At 42.3% G+C, this 18865-nt stretch overlaps 1 protein-coding gene across 2 annotated transcripts; it reads right to left on the bottom strand.

Moving 5' to 3' along the window:
* Positions 1-6215: 6215 nt before the first annotated feature.
* KCNG4 (potassium voltage-gated channel modifier subfamily G member 4) lies at positions 6216-16986 on the bottom strand. Of its 2 annotated transcripts, XM_039356031.1 has the most exons (3): positions 16638-16986; positions 14266-15054; positions 6216-7649 (listed from the first exon to the last, which is right to left on the bottom strand). In XM_039356031.1, the coding sequence occupies exons 2-3, from the start codon at positions 15007-15009 to the stop codon at positions 6867-6869; spliced, it is 1527 nt and encodes a 508-aa protein (XP_039211965.1). In that variant the 5' UTR covers positions 15010-15054; positions 16638-16986; the 3' UTR covers positions 6216-6866. The 2 variants fall into 2 exon arrangements, with proteins under 2 accessions (XP_039211965.1, XP_039211964.1); XM_039356030.1 differs by lacking the exon at positions 16638-16986 and having other exon boundaries at positions 14266-15467.
* Positions 16987-18865: the final 1879 nt, after the last annotated feature.

The following is an 18865-nucleotide window of genomic DNA, read 5'->3' as shown; positions in this document are numbered from 1 at the left end:
CAGGACAGCAATAAAATCAGCAGAACCTACCAGCGTATGCGGGTCTTGTTAGCGCTTTGCTTCATGCTGCAAATGGCAGAACTGTGAGTGTGTTTTATTACTCACTCATCCCCCAACACAACAAAACCCAGCCTGCAGTCAATATGAAATTACAGGCAGTTTTCAACTACCATTCAAAGTCACAAGGGAAGGCATGGAACCTACTGAATCTCGATTTGATCTTTCAAAACTTAGGGGCATTAAGAATGTTCAGATAAGATGAACAAGGTTTATTTTAATTTTATATTAAGAATTATACTAAAAACCGAAGAACGTAGTTTCCTGGGTGTATACATATTCCACAGATAAAAGACGAACACCAGGAAATAAAATAATCAAATATTTAATAAATAAGTAACCTAGCCATCGAAAGACCTGGCCCTTGTAGACCTGGCCCAACACACACTCTGTTGGGCCAGGTCTACAAGGTGGGCCAAGTTAAGAAACAGAGACAGCCAAGATTCCAGAAATTATAGGGTATGTAACAGAGTCTTGAAGGCCTCTGGAGACCTTCACCGCTCCCTGTTTGAGGACGAGTTCAAGTCAGAACTGTTTGGAGGCTCTGCCTCCTGCTTTTTACTTTCCTAGGCTGAGTAATGGTGTCTCCTCTCCCACTTCCTTCTCAAGGTCAGAATGAAATTGTTCCACATGCTGGCAACCCTCAACTCCACTTCTGGACCTCTTGACCAAGAAGGAGGAGGAAGAGGAAGAGGAGGAGAAGAATCGCCACAGCTGAGAAGAAAACAGAGACCGTCCCTGCATACAGAACGTGGAGACAGACAGACGGATGGACAAGACAGACAGAAATACATGCATATTTTTGGATCTGAAACAACTTCCAGCTGGGAGATTTGAGGGGATTTGAGGGGATTAAAGTTTGACCTTCCTTCCCCAGGCTTATGTGGTTTTTTTTTTTCAATTTCTCCTTGACTAGGATTTCAGGGGATGTTTTTCAGGAAAGAGGCGTTTTATTTTGTTTTGTTTTGTTTTCAGGGTTTCAAAAAGAGATTCCGTGCCCACCACCGGTGGAAGACGAAGAGATGATTAGAGGACTTGGAGGTTTTTCACATCCCTTCAGTTCAGCTCTTCCTCTTGGACACATCTGGCAATGAAAGAGGAGAATGTAGTGGAGGGGGCAGGTTAAAATCTGGAGGGGAAGCACATATTCATAGAAAACATTGTGCTGGAAAACTCCATAGACCCAGTTGTCCATATACTCAGATTTTAGTTATCTTATTTTGAAGTCCTTAAAGGTCCAAAAAAAAAGTCCAATTCTCCCCACTCTCCAGGTTGCTTGACACAATAAACATAAACTAGGTAGAACTCCTCCTCCTCCTCCTCCCTTTTCTTCTCCTTCTCTTTTTCCTTTTCCTTTTCCTCTTCCTCTTTCTACTTCCTTTTCTTCTTCTCCTTCTCCTTCTCCTTCTCCTTAACTTCCTGTTGGTAGCCCTTCTATTCCTGCTGCTTTGTATTTGGGTGGACCTCTTTAGATTTCCAAGTCTTCCTTGGAACTTAGCAAGATGGTGGTTTCTGTCTCCATCAGCTTTCCATGAGCTCCAGGTTACCGCTTGAGGAATAACTGCCTCTGTTTTCCTGAATGTTCCAGTCTAGCTTGGATCTTGACTTGGCTCCACTGAAAGCTTTTGGCAGTCAGATCCTGGTTTGAAATGTTACCTTCTCCATTGATTCCGCTGAAATTGGAAACTTTCAGCGTTGTTACAAAACAGCAGGAGTCTGAAATTTCTTCTACCTCGGGCACAAAGCGAGACGAGCAATAATTACAGTAATTCTACCCACCTGTTTTGTTTACTTTTTAATTCCCAGGAGTGCACAATAAACTTAAGTAACCAAGCTTAGGTAATAATTGTGTCCACTGCCATTTTATAGGCCAACCCAATTTTATCTAGCTTCTTTGAGTCATCCGTTTCTGATCTGAAATGGTGGCTATGTGGACAACTGAAAACCAGAATTTGTTACCCAAGGTTTGTTACCCTAAAACTATCCCGAGCTTTGGAAAACTCCAGAACATGATTGATTTGCAACTGGCTTGGTGCATTGAGTAAATCCGTTTGGGTTTGTAAACTATGAATACTGGTTTAGTGCAATGTGTGAAGCTGGCCTAATGGGGGCTAGCAGATTTGAACACCTAAGACTCCCACAATGAGGGAATCAGGTTTAAAAGTTAAGAAATGATTGACTCTTTCAGGAATATGCTTTTTTTAAAAAAAAAAACATGTTAACGCATGAAATCTTTTTGAAGTGATGCAAAAAACGTGAACCGACTAACTAGGGCAGATGGCCAAGATCCCCAAACTGTTCTTTTAATTAAGCCTGGTGATGAAATTATTTGAGTGGTGGTCCTTTGCTGACCCAATAACTGCTGATTACGACTGCCTGTACCAGACAGAATTAAATCACGTAAGTACACAATGTTCTTTTCAGCATATTGATTCGTTTTGGAGCGGGGGGGGGGGGAATACAAACAGAGAAGACACCAGAAAGATGAAATCTAAGAAAAGAAGGAATAAACGAGGACTAAGCTGGCTGGAATAAACAATGCAAGACGAAATCTCGAATAACTTTAAATTGCTTCTGTCCAGTTTATCTTTAATCACAGAACCCAGAAGATAGAACCATAGAGCTGAAAGGGACCTCAAAGGTCTTCTAGTCCAACTCCTGCTCAAGCACAGTCACATGGTTGCCAGTCAATTTTTAAAAAAACAGAACAAAAAAACCCTCCAGGGATAAGAGCTTTTCAAAAATTTTGTTTTGTCTGTTTTGACTTCGGTGCGAGGCGATCCTTTGAGCCAAGTTACTTGCAATCCATATGCAAGGTGGGATTTACAAGCACTGTTGGAACTCTGATAGAGTTAGATAGATAGAACATGGAGGAAAACAGAAGCATATTTGATCAAGCTTCTAATCTTCGTGTGTGCAAAATGGAGAAAAGGAAGATTTCACCAGCACACGCTTTAAAAAAAAGTTATTTTGTGTGTGTCAGCTCACCTTCACGAACGATATTTCGATTTGGATCCTGTGCGCTTCTTAGCCACAAATTTAAACTACAACTATATTCTTTTTTTCTCCTTTACTGTAATGTTCCGTTGCTGCCCCCATCAAAATTCAGCTTCAAAGTTTTTCATTGCCTATTTCCAGCAAACTAGAACCAATTAATCTAATTAATCTAAAATAGATTAATCTATCTAGATTAATAGATGAAACTATTAATCTATTTTCTGTAGGTCTGTGGCTTCAAATAGCGCAAGTTCCAATCATGTAACCGTTTCTAGGTACTTACAAATGGCGCTAATCGAAAAGTTTTCCAACTCCTCTCCCCATCCTTATGTTGTACGTCGTTAATATTACACTTGAAATAATACACTGCAGTCTCTCTCTTGCTCATGTTTTTATTATTACTTGTTTCTTACCTCTGTAAGTTAAGTGCAACATTCAAAGAGAGCAGGCTGCATTCCCTCTTTCTGAGTCTCTCTCGGAGGGAGAAGGTGCTAAAGCCAGTAATTTATTGTGCAAACCTGATACAGCTACAGATCAAACAGTTGGAGGAGGATTAAAAAGCATCGGGAAAGTTTTTTTCCATTTGGGACATTAGGAGATAGGAAGATGCAGGATCAAGAGACTTTTGGGGCTTGGAGATGTGATATAAGTAGCCAAGAAAATGTCAGCCATCCCTCTACTTTGAAGTCACAGACAGCACTAAAGGGGTCTTGAAGCTCAAAGAACTCTGGAAAAACCCTCTGCTGTTGCTGCCCTTTCTTATTCAGTCCAAACTGGGAGGGAGAGAGCATGAGAAGTTTGATATCCAAACATGTTTTATTCTGTGTACGGTTCCCATCTTCCCTTAAAACATTAACAGACTCCAGAATGGTCAGAGAATCAGTATCTCTGCTAGATAACGGACAATCAAGCTGAAACTAAGTTACTCAACTAAAATTAGCAAAGGTCCTCAAACCCCCCAAATACATTACCCAGACCTACTCCACAAAGGGTAAGGTCTGCAAACACAGAGTTAGTTAAATTTTAAGTCTCCCAGCAGAATTGCCTGGTCACAAGCATACACACACACACACACACACACACACACACACACACACACACACACACTTCAATTGTCACCCGAGAATCAGCGCGTAGACACTATCTAGGCTCCCCCTATATAAATCTGCCGCTGTACCCCATTTCTCAGAGGTACCCCTAAGGCAGGGGTAGGCAACCTTGGCTCTTTTATGACTCGTGGACTTCAACTCACAGAATACCTGAGCTAGCCATGCTGAGGGGAAAGGGAGAGGTTTCCAAGCTGAGCCATGGTGGCAGCGTGCATCATTTGCACCCAGGCTCAATCTCCTGGATGTTCCTCTTGAAGGATTGTGGACTTCCAAGAAGAATTGTCCAGCTCAAACATAATCTGGTCCTCTCCAGTTGTCCGCTGTGATTCAAACATTTTCCATTACAGATAGCCATAGCAATAGCATTTAGACTTATATGCTGCTTCACACTACTTTACAAGCCCTCTTTGAGTGGTTTACAGAGACAGCCTATTCCCCCCCCCCCCCAACAATCTGGGTTCTCATTTTACCAACCTCAGAAGGATGGAAGGCTGAGTGAACCTTGAGCTGGTCAGGATCGAACTCCTGGCAGTGGGCAGAGTCAGCCTGCAATACTGCATTCTATCCACTGTGCCGCCAGACTGGCTCAGGAATTCTGGGAGTTGTAGTCCACAAGTCATGAAGGGGCCATAGTTCCCCCATGCTGGCTCAGGAATTCTGGGAGTTGAAGTCCATGAGTCATAAAAGAGCCAAGGTTGCCTACCCCTGCACCTAAGGCAAACTGTTTTGCTTTTAGGGATAAATAGTTCTTTTTTCACAGCTGCCTGGATCCCATTTTATTTATTCTTGCGCAGCCCAGGTTCGAGTTGGAACCCCAAATTATTCTTCTGAGAGGAGGAAGGGAGGGGAAGAGGGAGTGGGATGGGAGGGGGGGGTAGCTGCAGTCCAGATTGCCATTACTTTAATCTCCCTGATGGAAATGCTGGCAGAAAATGCAGCCTTGATCTGCCAGATATTACTATCCTGTTGACCTTCGGTTGGGTGAGAAACGACTCATGGGCACCCAACAACTCGGCTGGCGATGGGATCCAGTGCCAGCTAGCACAGCAGAGTCAAGAGCTGGGCAGCTCTAAGAGGGAGCGGGTTGGTTTCTAGATTTAATTTTTTAATTAGGATTTTTATCCCTCCTATATTACTTTATAAGTAACTCGAGGGGGTGAACATATCTCAATCTGCCTTCCTCTGCCTACTTTCCCCACAATAACAGTTTTGTGAGGTGGGTTGGGCTGAGAAGTAGGGACTGGCTCAAAGTCACCCAATCAGTTTTCGTGCCTAAAGTAGGACTAGAACTCAACAGTCTCCTGGTGATCAGCCCAAAGTCACCCAGCTGGCTTTCATATCTAAGGTGGGATTAGAACTCACCGTCTCCTGGTTTCTGGACCAGCACTATAACCACTACACAAAACTGTCTCTCATCTCATAAATGCGATATATGAGTAAATAAATAGGCCAATTTCTAGGCCTTCCAAAATGTTGCCCAGACATATTTCTATTATGGCTATAGGTATGTGTATGAAGGCTGAAAGAAGCCGGTTTCAGCTGGAATCGCTATAGTTTTAAAGTTTACAAAACTCTGCTGGCTCTAAGAAGAAATTTTAAAAACTTCACTGTCTTCTACAACTTGAAAATGTTCTCCAGCATTTTCAAACAGACCTCAGATTGCCCTAAGTTTTTCTTCTTCTTTCTGTGTGGGGGAAGGGAGGCATCCTATTAATTTGAAAGCTTTTATAGAGTCTGATGAAAAAAAAAGACATTACATTTAGTTTAAAACCGATGTTTCATTTGTTCAAATTCACCATTGTTTGATTCATTTTTTAAAATGTTGCCTCTCTGGTGATTTTTATCCTGGTTGCCTTACTTAGGGGACTTCACACTACTCAAAGCCAGGTATAGCTCCTTTGGGCAGAAAAGGCTTGCAAAAAAAAAAAAAAACATTTGCTGCCTGCAGTGATAGGGAGGGGGGAAAGGAAGGGAAGGAGAAATGGGGGAAGAGAAGAGAAAAGAGGAGAGGAGAGGAGAGGAGAGGAGAGGAGAGAAGAGAAGAGAAGAGAAGAGAAGAGAAGAGAAGAGAAGAGAAGGGGAGAAGAGAAGAGGAGAGGAAGAGGATAGAAGAGAAGGCGAGACAAGTAGACAATATAAAAACTAAGATGATTAGGAAGGCTATTTCTTCATCTTTTGGTTTATGCCTTGTCTAAGAGGCATCTGATATATACTGGATTCTAAATGGGCTGAATCTGCACATCACCGCATCACAAACAAATTAACCCAAGCTAAATCTAACCAAGCTTAGGAATATTTCGTGACAGTTTAGTGCAGAGTTTTTGCTGGGACTAAAACTTCTATCATCTATCTAACCAGTCAAATGGAGACAATGGGGCACCCAGTCCTACCCTCCGAAAATTCCCAGTTTGCAGAAGGCTCTCTGAGGACCACAACTTGGTAGGCCCAAAGAGCCAGGTTTCTCTTAGATGTTGAAGACAGCAACAGCCTTTGATAGTTTCCATTCCACCCTTTGGCTGGTAATCTTGTCTATTTCTGCCTGGTCTCACTCAAGCATCCGTGGTTGCACCTGAGCAAAAAGCTCTCTAAGCTGCTGGTTGGAAGGGTGGTTGAAAGAGCTGGAGACTACCTATCATCTTTGGGAAGCCCGGTGATGGTGGTGGTGGCGGTTTTGAAGTCCACGTTCTATGGCAAAGGAGAGCCTTATCCTTTGAAAATGTACTTGATGGGGTACTCGCTTTCGTCCGAAGCAAAGCTTTCGCTTTCGTTGAAAGTATCTCTTTCGCTGATTGTGTTGGCACTTCTTATTCTCGTGAGTTGGGCATGCAATCGCTTGTGCCGTTTCCTCAGCTCCGCGTAGGAATGGGAGAAGGTATGGAAAATGGAGGTAGCTGGAAAGGCCATAATGAGAATCCCACTCAGGATGCTACTGAGAGCCACCATCTGGCCTGGAATGCTCCTTGGGACCATATCCCCATACCCCACCGTCGTCATGGAAATGATAGCCCACCAATAGGAGGCCGGGATGCTAGTAAACTCCAAGACCTTGCCCGATTCGTTCTCCGCAAGGTAGACCAGGGGAGAAAACAGCGTGATGGCCACGCACAGAAAGAGGATCAGGAGGCCAAATTCACGAGCGCACCTCTGCATGGTGAGACCTAAGGTTTGCAAGCCCAAAGAATGCCTCGCCAGGCGCATGACGTAGAGTATCCTCAGCGCCCTTAAGACCCGTAGCACCAAACCCACCTTCTCAAGATATGAACTCCCGCTGGGACGGTGGTCGTTCTCCGAAACTTCGTCATCCAGCATGATGAGGGAGACGTAGTAAGGAGAAATGGCCAGGAAGTCGATAACGTTCAAGGGCCCTTTGAAAAACTGACATTTGCTCTTTGCTTGAATAAACCGAAGGCAAAATTCCAGGGAGAACCAGGCTACGCAGATGGTCTCTATGATGAAGATGTAGTAGCATTTTTGGGAACATTCACCCTGGATGCAGAAAAGGAGCAGGGAAAAAGCCAAAATAATGTTAGTATCCTGCAGTTTCATTGTAGACCAGTTTAATGAAAAGAAAGACTAGGAGCGACATGACAGCCGTCTTCCAATATTTGAAGGGCTGCCACAGAGAAAAGTGGGTGAACTTGTTCTCCAAAGCACCTGAAGGCAGGAGAAGAAGTAACAGGTGGAAGCCTATCAAAGAAAGATCTAACCTAGAAAGAAGGAGAAATTTCCTTAGAGTTAGAATAATTGTCAATGGAACAACCTGCCTCCTGAAGTTGTGGGTGCTCCAACACTGGATAGCCATTTGTCTGAAATGGTTTAGAGTTTCCTGCTTGAGCAGAGGTTGGACCAGAAGATCTCTAAGGTCCCTTCCAATTGTTTTTTTTTTAAAGTACTTTTTTATTAATTTTTTAAAATTTTACAAGAACAAAACAACCCATCCCCAAACCTCCCCAACCCTCCCATTCCCCCCCCCCCGATCTTCCCAGAGCTGAACATAGGCTTAATTAAAAAATTTTCAAAAAATTTTAAAACAGAAAACTATAAACCATGAATAAATCTAAATACTAAATACATTAATTAAACAAATTGTAACATAATTAACAATAATATACATATATAAAAAGACGTAAATACCAAAAGAATAATACTTAAAAGAGAAAAGAGTAAAGAAAAAGGAAAAAAGAAAAAGATAAAAGAAAATATAATAAAAATAAAGAATAAAAATACATAAAAATAAAATCTATGATATTTTAAATTTTAAATATACGTTATTGAAAAACTAAATAATATTTTTTAATATCCAACTTATATTGTATAAAATCTATCCATTTTTTCCATACCACAAAATACTTCTCCTGCGAAGGTCCCTTCCAATTGTTATAGACACCCCAAACTCTTATCTTCCTATGAAAATAACTTCTATCGATCTTTATCTCTATCTGTCTATATCTGTCAGGCGTGAAAAATCAGGTCTATAGGTGAAGATTCAGTTAAACTGATCTATTGCTAAAAGCCTCTGTACAGGAATCTTCTCAACTAATGGTTGGCTCCTGGTTAGAATTAGATCAGAGTTAATGGCACTCAAGAGGGGTTGGGTTTAGTTTGCTGGTGGCTATACAGGGATTCTAGGCTAATCCCTCTTTTCACTCCACCCCCAGAATGGTTCTGCCATTCTTTCTCCTACAACATCTCTCTATATCTATCTATGTATCCAGGCTAAAATGCAGAACTCATTGAACCTTCTTAAAGAACTCAAAGACATTCTAAGAGCAGTGAAAATATGGCCCTATCTTAAAACAAGAACCATGAAGGGACATTAGCTCATTCCTTCTCATTAACCCACTCTTTTAGCTGAAGGATTTCCATCACTTACAATAAGATGCACTATAACAATTTCCTTCCTGATGGTGTTCAGGGCATGAAGAGCAATGAACTTAATATTGTCGTCTTTGGGAAGAGTCATATAATTCGGAAGCAAAATATGTTTCTTGCTCACAAGGACTCCCGTGTTGCACCCAACTAAAGAAAGATGAGGTACCAATGGCGAGGTTTTTTAGGGATATGCCATGCCCAATGAACTATCTGGTTCAATAGAAGCAGAATTGGCAGTTTTGACCCATGTATTTATTTGTATGGTCCCTGAAGCATCCTGAGCATTTTAGAACATGAGACCAGTTCTGCAAAAGCAAATCAAGAGTCTTTCCAGCTTGAGATCCGACAGCATCCAAGGAAGACCAACAACTGAGCAGAAAGCCATCTGGTGTTGATATTGGGGATTCCTGGGAAACATCCCCCTTGCTCCTCACTAAATGTCACATACCAGAATTCCCTGGAGAACAATCCCATGTGGCTGATCTTATCTCATGGTCTAGCCTCCTGCCAGCCAGATGTCATATTTGGAATGTTATAAAGCTCTTTTCCTGTGAAAAAATATCTATCTATCTATCTATCTATCTATCTATCTATCTATCTATCTATCTATCTATCTATATCATTTATCTATCTATATCATTTATCTATCTATATCATCTATCTATCCATCCATCTCAATCTATCCATCCATCTAGTGTAGAGTATCTGCCAGCCTCTCTACTGTATCTCCATCCCTATGAAAATTATGATGCCAGTATCCAAAGCAAAATTATGTTCTTCCCTACAAGCTCTGTAAATTTAATGTAAACAATTAATTAACGTTCATTCCATTCACAGCACAAAAGAAAAAATGAAATGGATAAAGCTGTACAAATTATCTAGCGCTGCTCAAGTGACAAGCGTCAACATTCGTAAGAAGTAAACCCTGCAATGCAGGAATGATGGTTGCGTTAGAATTTTTATTGCAAGGATGTAGATTGGGCATTGCTGGCATTTTTTTTAATTGTGTACTTTTAGAAAATATATTCCTTGGAAGAAGATCTGCTGGAGAGGGTTAGCTGAAAGTTCTAGAAGGACCAGTTGGTCATAAATATTTATTCTCCCCAGACTGACACCTTCCAGAATGGATGAAACTGATGTATTCAGAATAAATTGTGGATGACGGGGTTTCTAAAACATCTAGAAAAGATTTGTTTCTGAAGAAATATGACAAATAAGGAGATGAATGAGTCAACATTGTTTGTGTGTGTTCCTCTTATTCTCAGCAGAGAAATCTCCCACCCTAATAAGGCATGCTAGTAAGAAACTCTTGACCTCAAAGCACATTTTATTCATGCAAAGTTGGTAACTCTCCCACTCTGATTTCAAAAGTGGACTTTGCACTTGCACTGAATCCTCGTTGTTACTCCCATCTCTTTGAATAAATATATAAGGAGACCCAAATAGAGCACATTAAGTCCAGTATCAAGTGCCATCCAATTGTCTTCAATGGTAATCTGACTCCTTTCAACCTATAATCTTTGAGCATCGTGTATGGTGCAGACTAGAATTCTTTCCCTGAAACTGGCATATCCAGGGAAATTCCTTTTTTGACGTGAGGTCTGCCCAATTGTAAGAAAGGAACAATTTCATACTGTCCACCATGCCGAGAGAACAAAGCTCCGATTTCTATATATGTAGGAAGTTCTGAAAAAGCATACCATCATGAAACATTTATAGGTTTGGTACAGAATGGAGAGTCTGTTTTACCTACATTCAACCTGTAAAAGAGATATTGAAACATTGATAAAAGAGTTGCCTGTTTGGATCCCGAAATGAAATGTAAAGTTTCCTTTGAGTTAAATTCAACCCAAAAAGTGCAGTTTTCTTGCCAACTATACAGAAATTGTTTGTCACTTGCTTTCTTCCAGACTTTCTGGTCTATGTGGAACCCAACCAATTTTTGGCAGTCTTCCAACCAAGAGTTAATCAGTGCACACTCCTTAGTGCTTTCAAGATCAATCAAGGGATCTGGATATAGATCTGGATCTGGATCTGGATATAGGTGACTTTGGATAGATAAATGCAGTTATAGATGTCAGCAATAAAGACGGAATACTGAATAACAGAATTGGAAGAATCTTGGTGTTTTTTTTTAATCCAATCCTATACTCAAGCAGGAGATCCTATGCTATTCTGGACAAATGGTTGTCCACTCACTTCTTGAAAACCTCCAGTGATGGACCACGCATAACTTCTGGAGGCAAGCTGTGCCATTGGTTAACTGTTCTCACTTTCAGGAAATTTCTCCTTAGTTCTAGGTTGGATCTCTCTGTGATAAGCTTCCACCCATTACTTCCTGTCCCATCCTCAGATGTTTTGGAGACTAGAGCAACCCCCTCTTCACTGTGACGACCCCTCAAACACTGGAAGAATGCTAGTATTTCTAAGTATGATGGTTTGATGATGGATGGATTAACAACGTGTTGAAGCTTGATATCCTCCTTCCTTAAAATTGCTAGAGATTTTTACCTCAATAAATAAATGATGGGGCATTTGACATCAACGTTCTTCTACCACTTTACCATCTGAAACGACTGAAGCTTCTTGCAGATGCCTCCCTATTACAACAGCCTGAGTCACATTTTTCTGCATTGCTGGTTATATTTGAATAATTAATCCAAGCTAACTCAAGCCACGCAAGGTGAGAACTGGGCAAATTAAAAAAAAAAACTATTAGTAAGAAGCTACAGTACGTAGCAGCACCAAACGTAAGCCTAACATTCTCCCTCTTCCTTGAGTGATAAATCCATAAGTCCCAGTAAGAACCGTTCTTTATGAATCACTGGGAAGGTTTTGTTTAGTAATGCTATTTAACAGTAAAGGTTATACAACTACCTCACCTCCCACCCCCAAAGCAGAAATCTGATTTTAGAAAGCATTAGGACATTTTAAAAAGGGAGTTTCACCTAAGAAGAAAATATCTTTTAAGCTCATTTCTGTGGCACAGGGGCGGGGGAGGGGGGAAGAGAGAGAGAGAGATTAGGATGCAACCGTTTTGATGGGATATGACCGGCAATGTGATAGGATCGCTAGCATGCTGGATGTTGTAAAGACAGACTGGGATTAAATGCACAGTCAGCCATTTTTCATCGCCATTGTCAAAAGTTACTGCTGCTGATTTCTGCAGATCAGCTCCTTGTTAGAGAGAGAGAGAGAGAGAGAGAGAGAGAGAGAGAGAAGGAGAGAGAGAGAGAGAGAGAGAGATGGTTATTTCTGGTTGGATTTTTATAGTAATTAGTAGTAGTTGTTGTTGTTGTTCCAGGTCAGCTGGCATTTTTAAAGAAAGGATAACCTATTTCTCCATCTTTGTTTCCCTATAAAATTCTCCACTCCTTGCCACCCCTGGCCTTCAGAGAAAATAAAGAGAATGGAAAGATATAAAGAAGAAGAAGGCATCTTCCAGATACATGATTGTGCTTCCATTGTCAGCTTCACCCACTCTCCCTTTCATCCTTTCTGTTTCTCTCAAGGCCCCAGGCGTTGGGGATTTCAATCCATAATGCATGCCTTGGATTGAAGCATCCAGAAAAGCTATCTACATCCATACATCTACACATCCGATCTACCTATCCATCCACTATGTAAGAACGTAAATATTCTTCTTGTAAAGTTCAGAACCAGTGGAACAATGTTTTGATCTGAATGCTGTTTTAATTGCTCTCTCCATCTGTTATTAAAATATGCCTCCACCTGGATGCACTTCACCAAGGTGAAGATGTTACAGATCAGTAACGGCAACCATCCCAGGGGAAACAGAAGATCGATAGCACAACATTCAAGAAACAGGTCCTGCTCAACTGAGGAAAGTGAAGTGTGGAATTCCAGGGGTGCTCTCATCCACCTCCAACATTTCCCCTTCAAGGAAAAAGATCAAGCTGCAAAGGGATGCTGAAGGCAACCACATCAATGGTTGCATCGACATGGTTGCCTTCAACATCCCTTTGCACCTTGATCGTTCAGCTCAAAACCTCGTGGCTTTATCAATGTCATGCCCTCCATGGTGGGCAAAAATATGTAGACAACAGTCGGATAATGCAAAGGAAGGGGGGGGGAAATATAAGGACTCTTTAATAACACCTGCAGCAAGGTGCGCCTTTGTGACCATGTTCCTGCTTATGGATTCTGCCTTCCAACCCCCAAGTCTAAATCTAGATTATAAGCATGTTTACTCAGAAATAAGCATTGCTAGATGAAGTCTACCAAGTTCACCATCTTGGATGAAGATGTTCCATGTAGGACGCTCAGTGATTAACTAATAGCATAAATCAAATCAAAACTTAATTATGGCCAATGACCACAAATTAAAGAATAGAATATTGTCACTTCTCTCAAATTAACCCTACTTTTAACACTCAACAAAGGAGGTTCTCGATCTATCTCCATTGATAGAACAGTGACTTTTGGGTCATTTGGGCAATACTGAAATTTGTAGTCTTACCCCATTTGTAGGACACTAGATCAGGGAGGTTTGCCATGGAGGTTGAACTTTGCCAAAGCTGTCTGTCTCTCTTCTAGATCATGGTCCTCATCATCTTTTGAGCATTCTGGGCAGTTGGAGTTTGGTCAGAGTTCACAGGATGTTGCCTTCAGCAAAGCTGGATCTAGCATAGAGTTGTCTGAGGCTGTGGTCACAAGGCCCATTTACCCACCAGACTGCTATTAAACGGGCAGGAGATATTAGAAGTTACTGTGCAGTATTTGTAGTGGCTGGTAGGATGGGAATGACTGGTTTAGTCTTAATGAAGGCAACTTTCAAGTTCTTTTTCTATTGAAGGAGACAGCATGGAAAGAACGTAACAACCGAGTGACTTTTTGGGCAGTAGGGTGGGGCATGATTTAAATGTAAAGTGCATTTATCTACCACGCTTCAAAGCTGCTATTTATCCTACACCTTTTCATGAGATGATATATAGAAATTCAGGGGCAAAGAAATGAGGTTTCACTACCCAACATTGGACAGTTTCATGTCAAAGTAACACAAAAGCCAACTTGCTCAACCTAACATCATCCAGATGTGCGGTATGACCCTGACCTTTGACCTTCACTGAGCAGGAATAGGTCCATAGATACAGAGAAGACTGCTGTCAAGAGAAATCTATGGAATAGCTGCTCTAACTTAATAATTATCTATTGAACATTGGCCATTCATCCTTGATTTATTGTGCAAGTAGAACAAGGACATCCTTACCCTGTCTTCTTCTTCTCTCAAGTCTGGCATAGTGCTGATACAAAGGCTTATTGCTGTGGTCGCCACAAAGAGGACAGATAGACAAGCAAAGATTTTCCCAGGGAGACCTGACTGTGGGTTTTCCACCATGTCCCTCAAGTTGTTCATGAAACGACCAAATTTGGTCTCCTCCTTCTGGGCACAAGCCACCAGCTTGGCCCTCTGCAGTTCTTCTTCTTTGTGCTCCTCCGATAGTTCCTCCACCTTTTGAAGGAGCTTCTGGAAACAGCAGTTCTCTAACTTTGACTCTGCAATCCCCCAATATTTTAACTCCTCTCGGAAGGATAAGACACACATGTTACGAAGGAGCATCAGTTTCCCCGCTGCAAGGAAGCTGACAATCATCCCAAAAGCACTCGGGTTCCGGTCAAAGAAGAATTCATGGGTGTCTTCATCATAGTCATCACAGATCTGGATGATTTCCTCATAGCTGTTGCACGATTTCAGTTTGCTCAGCCTGGAGGAAGGGAACTCATCCAGTGTGCTCCAAGGGAGGAGATATTTGCTGCCCCCGACATTGATCATGACCTCCTTCTTGACATCAAAGGCTTGGAAGGGATCCGAGCAGTAAATTCTCCGGACCTTCTTGTAGTGGATCCCTTTGGCGGGCAGAGTCTTGACCCCTGAGATGGGAAGCAGATGGCTCAAAGATTTGCTGGAAGCAAAACCGTAGTCATGTTCTTTGCTTCCAGCGAGAATAGACATCTCTGAGAATGATCATGGAGGACTTGAAGCAGCATCTGAACAATGCTAATCAAGGGAAGGGGTGGGGGGAAAAGGAGGTTAACCCAGACAGAACCATGAGGTGGAGAATAAAAATATATCAGGTGTCAAACCCAATTTTCTTTCTTTCAACTTTGCTTTCGAGAACATCAAAGTCATTTCAGAACAGAAGATGCTGCTTGCTGCACTGTGGCACGGCAAGCACTGGCTGCCCGTAGATTTGCAGTTTCAGGCAAAAAAAAAAAAAAAAAAAAAAATCCATGCTATGTGGAAGTGCCGGGACTTGACTAAGAGACCTCCTGTGTAGAGCAGTTAAGTAGTTTTTACAACATAAAGACCACCTCAAGGAAATCACAAGTAGGAGTCATTGCTCGGTGGGTGCCGTAAAGGAATAGTTCCAGGGTGAGCACAATAACTCAGTTAAAAACAAGCAATAAAAGCCATTAGACCTGCAGCATTAGACCAATAGTCCATCTGGCCCACTTGCAACAGAGGATGTCAAAAGAAGTTCATCCACCCTATATGAAGGATTTGATTTTCCTCCACGAATGGTCCCTGTCATCTAACATTCAGAGCTAGATTGTTTTTTGCATGGGAGATGCTTTAACCAACGGTGGACCAAACCATCCTGAATTCTATCTAATTCTCTTTAAGCTATCTGAATTAGGGGCTTCTCTCTGAATTAATTAGGTTTATATGGGGAGGACTGCTCTTGCTTGACCCAAATTTGTTACAAATCAATTTCATTAGAGGACAATATTTCCTGGACAAAGATTTGCCTGAAAATATCCAGAAGGGGTTAATTAGGAGATTACAATCTCTGCATTAGGAGATTACAATCATAGTTGCCCATCCTTAGCTGGATACTTTACATGTTAAATGTTTTTTTTATCTTAGACACGGTGAACAGGGTCTTCTTTTATAATAACGACCCACCGTGAAACAACCCCAAACAAAACCCTAGCTGTTTTTTTTCTAAACAAAGAAGCTGATTGCATTTCAGATCATGAGCTGGACAAAAACCTATCAGGATTACTTAATTTCAAACGGATTAAGCTTTTGCTTTTAGAACATCTGCAGCTAATCATGCAAAATTCAGAACAGCCTCAAGTTTCTGAAATTGCCAAGCTACTCTGTGTGTGTGTGTGTGTGTGTGTGTTTGTGTTTGGAGGGATATCAGAAGCACTGGAGAAAGTTGCAAACTTGCATAGGATTTCCCCCAAATTCCCCTGGTTGTCTGTTTAATAGAAGTGGTGATAAAGGTAACCTCATATCGTACATTAACAATAGCAGAGTGTCTTTTGAAGACACCCTTGTTTTGCTTCCAACCAACCTTGTAAGGTAGAACAGGAATATTTTTGCCCTGAGAGGTTGTGCTTGGTGACATGAAACACTATTTTGTCCCTTCCAAAGAAGATGCTGTAGATACATGCCTGTTTTTCCATGCAGGACTTTTCCCCCCCCCATGCATCAGAAGACAACCCAGTGCTTCTAGGGGCTTGGCAAACCATAACCCAACTGAAAAAAGGACCTGGGTGTCCCTCAGTCCCTCTCGTGCCCTGCAGCAAGCAAGCAGCCGTTCCCAAACCAACTTTCCCAAAGTTACTTACTGTGCTAAACACCGGCTGGATGCAAGCTGTTTCCCTCGCCAACCAGAACAGGAGATGGATTTGCATTGCTGAGCGGGGCTGACAATTCGATAGACATCTGTCGCCCGGATTCCACCGAGAGAGAATAAACAGCTCCTGTCAGCCGTCAGGGATCTGCCTCCTGCTTTGAAGGTTAGATCTCAAGCATCTTTCCTTGCCTTGTTTGGTACTTCTGCAAAGGAGCGTCTAGCAGGAGCTTCCCAGGAACTGGAGGTCCTCCTTCTGCAGCCAAAGGCAGAGAGGGAAGCTTTGCTTCTCCCTGGAGACTGTCAGCATGGACCAGCACAAGGAAAGGAAGGGAGGGAAGGACTCAGAAATCCTGTTTCCTTCCCTTCTTTCCAGCATCCTCCCCTCGTTCCTTCCTGGAGCTGACTGCAGGAGGACCAGCCATTTCTCCGGATGATCAGAGACAAGCACCCCGTTCGTTGGGGAGTTGAGGCTGGCCAAGACCATTTGGAAAACTTTCCTCCTGACGCCTTCAAAGGGACGGGGTTCCCTTGTTATCCTTTGACTTTGGGGATGCCCCAAATGGAAGGTTTGGTTTTTTGTTTTTGTTTTTGTTTTCTCAGGAGCCAGGCTGTTTCAACTAAGGTGAAAGTTTCAACTAACTCAAGACCTGAACGTGCTAAACAAGATGGACAAAGGATTTAGAAAATGTAATTTAAGGAGCTGGGGTGGGGGAGAGAATGGCTAAATAAGAAATCAAAGGAATCAACCTTTTGCTAGGGGAAAAGTCTCCCTCTTCACTCCATTCGGTGCATAAAAAGGGACTGGGGATGTGGGGGGTAGGGATAGGACTGCACGGAAAGTCTCCACGTTTTGGGAAGCTCTGTTCAAGAGATCTGTCCATCCTCCCTGGGGCTGGCTTTGACTTTCCACTCAGTATAGAAATTTTCACACGTGCGCATCAAGGCTCTCACTTGGACAAGAAATCAGCAGGTGTTTAGGAACTCTGACAAAATATGTGAGTGTGTTGCATGTATTTGTAAACACACAACAGACATACAAACATGTCGACAATATTGAATTCCCACAACTTTTTTCATTATATTCTAATGTTGCTATGATTACTTCTGCATTAGAATCCTACCTTCCTTTCTCATTTTCTTTCCTCCTTCCTTCCTTCCTCCCTCCCTTCCCTACTTACTTACTTACTTCCCCTTTCTCTCCCTCCCTCCCTCCATCCCTCAGTCCCTCCCTCTTTCTCCTTCCTTCCTTCCTTCCTTCCTTCCTTCCTTCCTTCCTTCCTTCCTTCCTTCTTCCTTCCCTACTTATTTACTTACCCTTTCTCTCCTTCCTTCCTCCCTCCCTTCTTTCCTCCCTTCCTTCCTTCTTCCTTCCCTACTTACTTACTTCCCCTTTCTCTCCCTCCCTCCCTCCCTTCCTTCCCTACTTACTCTTTCTCTCCTTCCTTCCTTCCTTCCTTCCTTCCTTCCTTCCTTCCTTCCTTCCTTCCTTCCTTCCTTCTTTCCTTCCTTCCTTCTTCTTTCCCTACTTACTTACTTCCCCTTTCTCTCCCTCCTTCCCTCCCTTCCTTCCTTCCCTACTTACTTACTTTCCCTTTCTCTCCTTCCTTCCTTCCTTCCTTTCCTTCCTCCCTTCCTTCCTCCCCCTCTCTCTTTTCTTTCTCCTTCCCTCCCTCCCTCCCTCCCTCCCTCCCTCCCTTGTCATGGACTTCTCAGAGGTGATACCCTGCAAGTCCTACCATTAGACAAATTCAGCACCCAAATTCAGCCTCTGGTTATTTTTTTAATTGGGTGCATTCCCTCTCAATGGAGACCACGGTTGGCATCCATGGCACATGGGCCTGTGCCAGTGGCTGGGGTTGAAAGAAGTAACCATGTGCCACCAGCCTGATCAGTTCCTGCATATGAAATCTCGTCCTTTGCCTCAGGCAGCAAACTGTCTTAGGAACTTTAGCTCTGCTGAAGTGATTTTTTTTTTCAAGATTTTGCTGGTGGCCAAATTAAAAGAAATGCCTGAATATAGCTCAGGATTGTCTCTTGATAGCCCATGGGTAAATCTCTGCTACAACATTGCCCCATGGGCTACTTAATATTAATGGTTTTTCTTTAAAACAAGAATCCTAGAATATTTTGCATTTCTAACTTTTCTTCAGGAATTTTACATTTCACACTCCTGATTTCATTATCAGCATTGCTACTTGCAATTGTCGATCCCAAACACAA

The sequence above is a fragment of the Crotalus tigris genome, unplaced genomic scaffold (assembly GCF_016545835.1).
Source record: "Crotalus tigris isolate CLP2741 ecotype Arizona unplaced genomic scaffold, ASM1654583v1 scf7180000018783.1386937, whole genome shotgun sequence".
NCBI classification, from domain to species: Eukaryota; Metazoa; Chordata; class Lepidosauria; order Squamata; family Viperidae; genus Crotalus; species Crotalus tigris.
Note: the sequence above shows the minus strand (reverse complement) of the source record. Positions and strands in the feature narration are given on the sequence as shown.